This window comes from Etheostoma spectabile, chromosome 8 (genome assembly GCF_008692095.1).
Source record: "Etheostoma spectabile isolate EspeVRDwgs_2016 chromosome 8, UIUC_Espe_1.0, whole genome shotgun sequence".
Lineage (NCBI taxonomy): Eukaryota > Metazoa > Chordata > Actinopteri > Perciformes > Percidae > Etheostoma > Etheostoma spectabile.
In genome coordinates, this window is record NC_045740.1 from 18,363,469 (window position 1) to 18,364,276 (window position 808).

The window sequence follows — 808 nt, forward strand, 5'->3', positions numbered from 1 at the left end:
CCGGAGATGGAGTACTGTCCCCGGGGAGGACAATGGAGGGACGCTCGGTGCGAATACGCAGGCCTCGTTGCTGGATACCTTAAACCCGTCATCCTCAGACCTGCTAGGGACACCGATACCCCGGCGCGTTGTGCGTAAAAGCCCTGCGCAAAATGGAGTTGGACTCAACCGACGCGTACCCGGAGACGAAGCTTTACGCACGGATGTAAACAAGGCCGGGGAGCCGCGAGTGAGTAGTCAATGCAGCCCGGGAGAAGTGCTTAAACAAACCCCGCATGGACGCACGTGTAGCCTCGGGAGAACCGGACACAACCGGCGGCGGCGACGGAGCGCTAAACTCGGCAGGAGGAAGCGGAGCGAGCCGATGCAGGACGGAGCCGCGATGGCGCAGGAACACGAGCCCGGGACCCCCTTTGGACTCAACACCAGTGACTATGAGGAGGAGTACTCCCTGCCGGACTTTCCCGACACCACGCCGTTCGCGCCGGTGAACCCGCGGACCCGACGGAAGCAGATGAAGAACCCGTTTTACCCGGTCACCGTCGAGTCGTACGGAGCGTACGCGGTCATGATCGCCGCCGCCGTCATCTTCAGCGTGGGCATCATCGGGAACGTGTCGGTCATGTGCATCGTGTGTCACAACTACTACATGAGGAGCATCTCCAACTCGCTGCTGGCCAACCTCGCACTCTGGGACTTCGTCATCATCTTCTTCTGCCTGCCGCTCGTGGTGTTCCACGAGCTCACCAAGAACTGGCTGCTGGGGGAGTTCTCGTGCAGGATCGTCCCCTACCTGGAGGTGAGAGTG

General features: G+C 61.3%; 1 protein-coding gene across 1 annotated transcript in view; it reads left to right on the forward strand.

Moving 5' to 3' along the window:
* Window positions 1-808, forward strand: part of gpr37a (G protein-coupled receptor 37a) — a 39,137-nt gene that overhangs the window by 12,798 nt on the left and 25,531 nt on the right. The window contains exon 3 of the mRNA XM_032522935.1: window positions 1-799. This exon is cut by the window's left edge and continues 574 nt beyond it. Within this exon, the coding sequence (XP_032378826.1) occupies window positions 1-799 (799 nt within the window). The remainder of the gene's footprint in view (window positions 800-808) is intronic.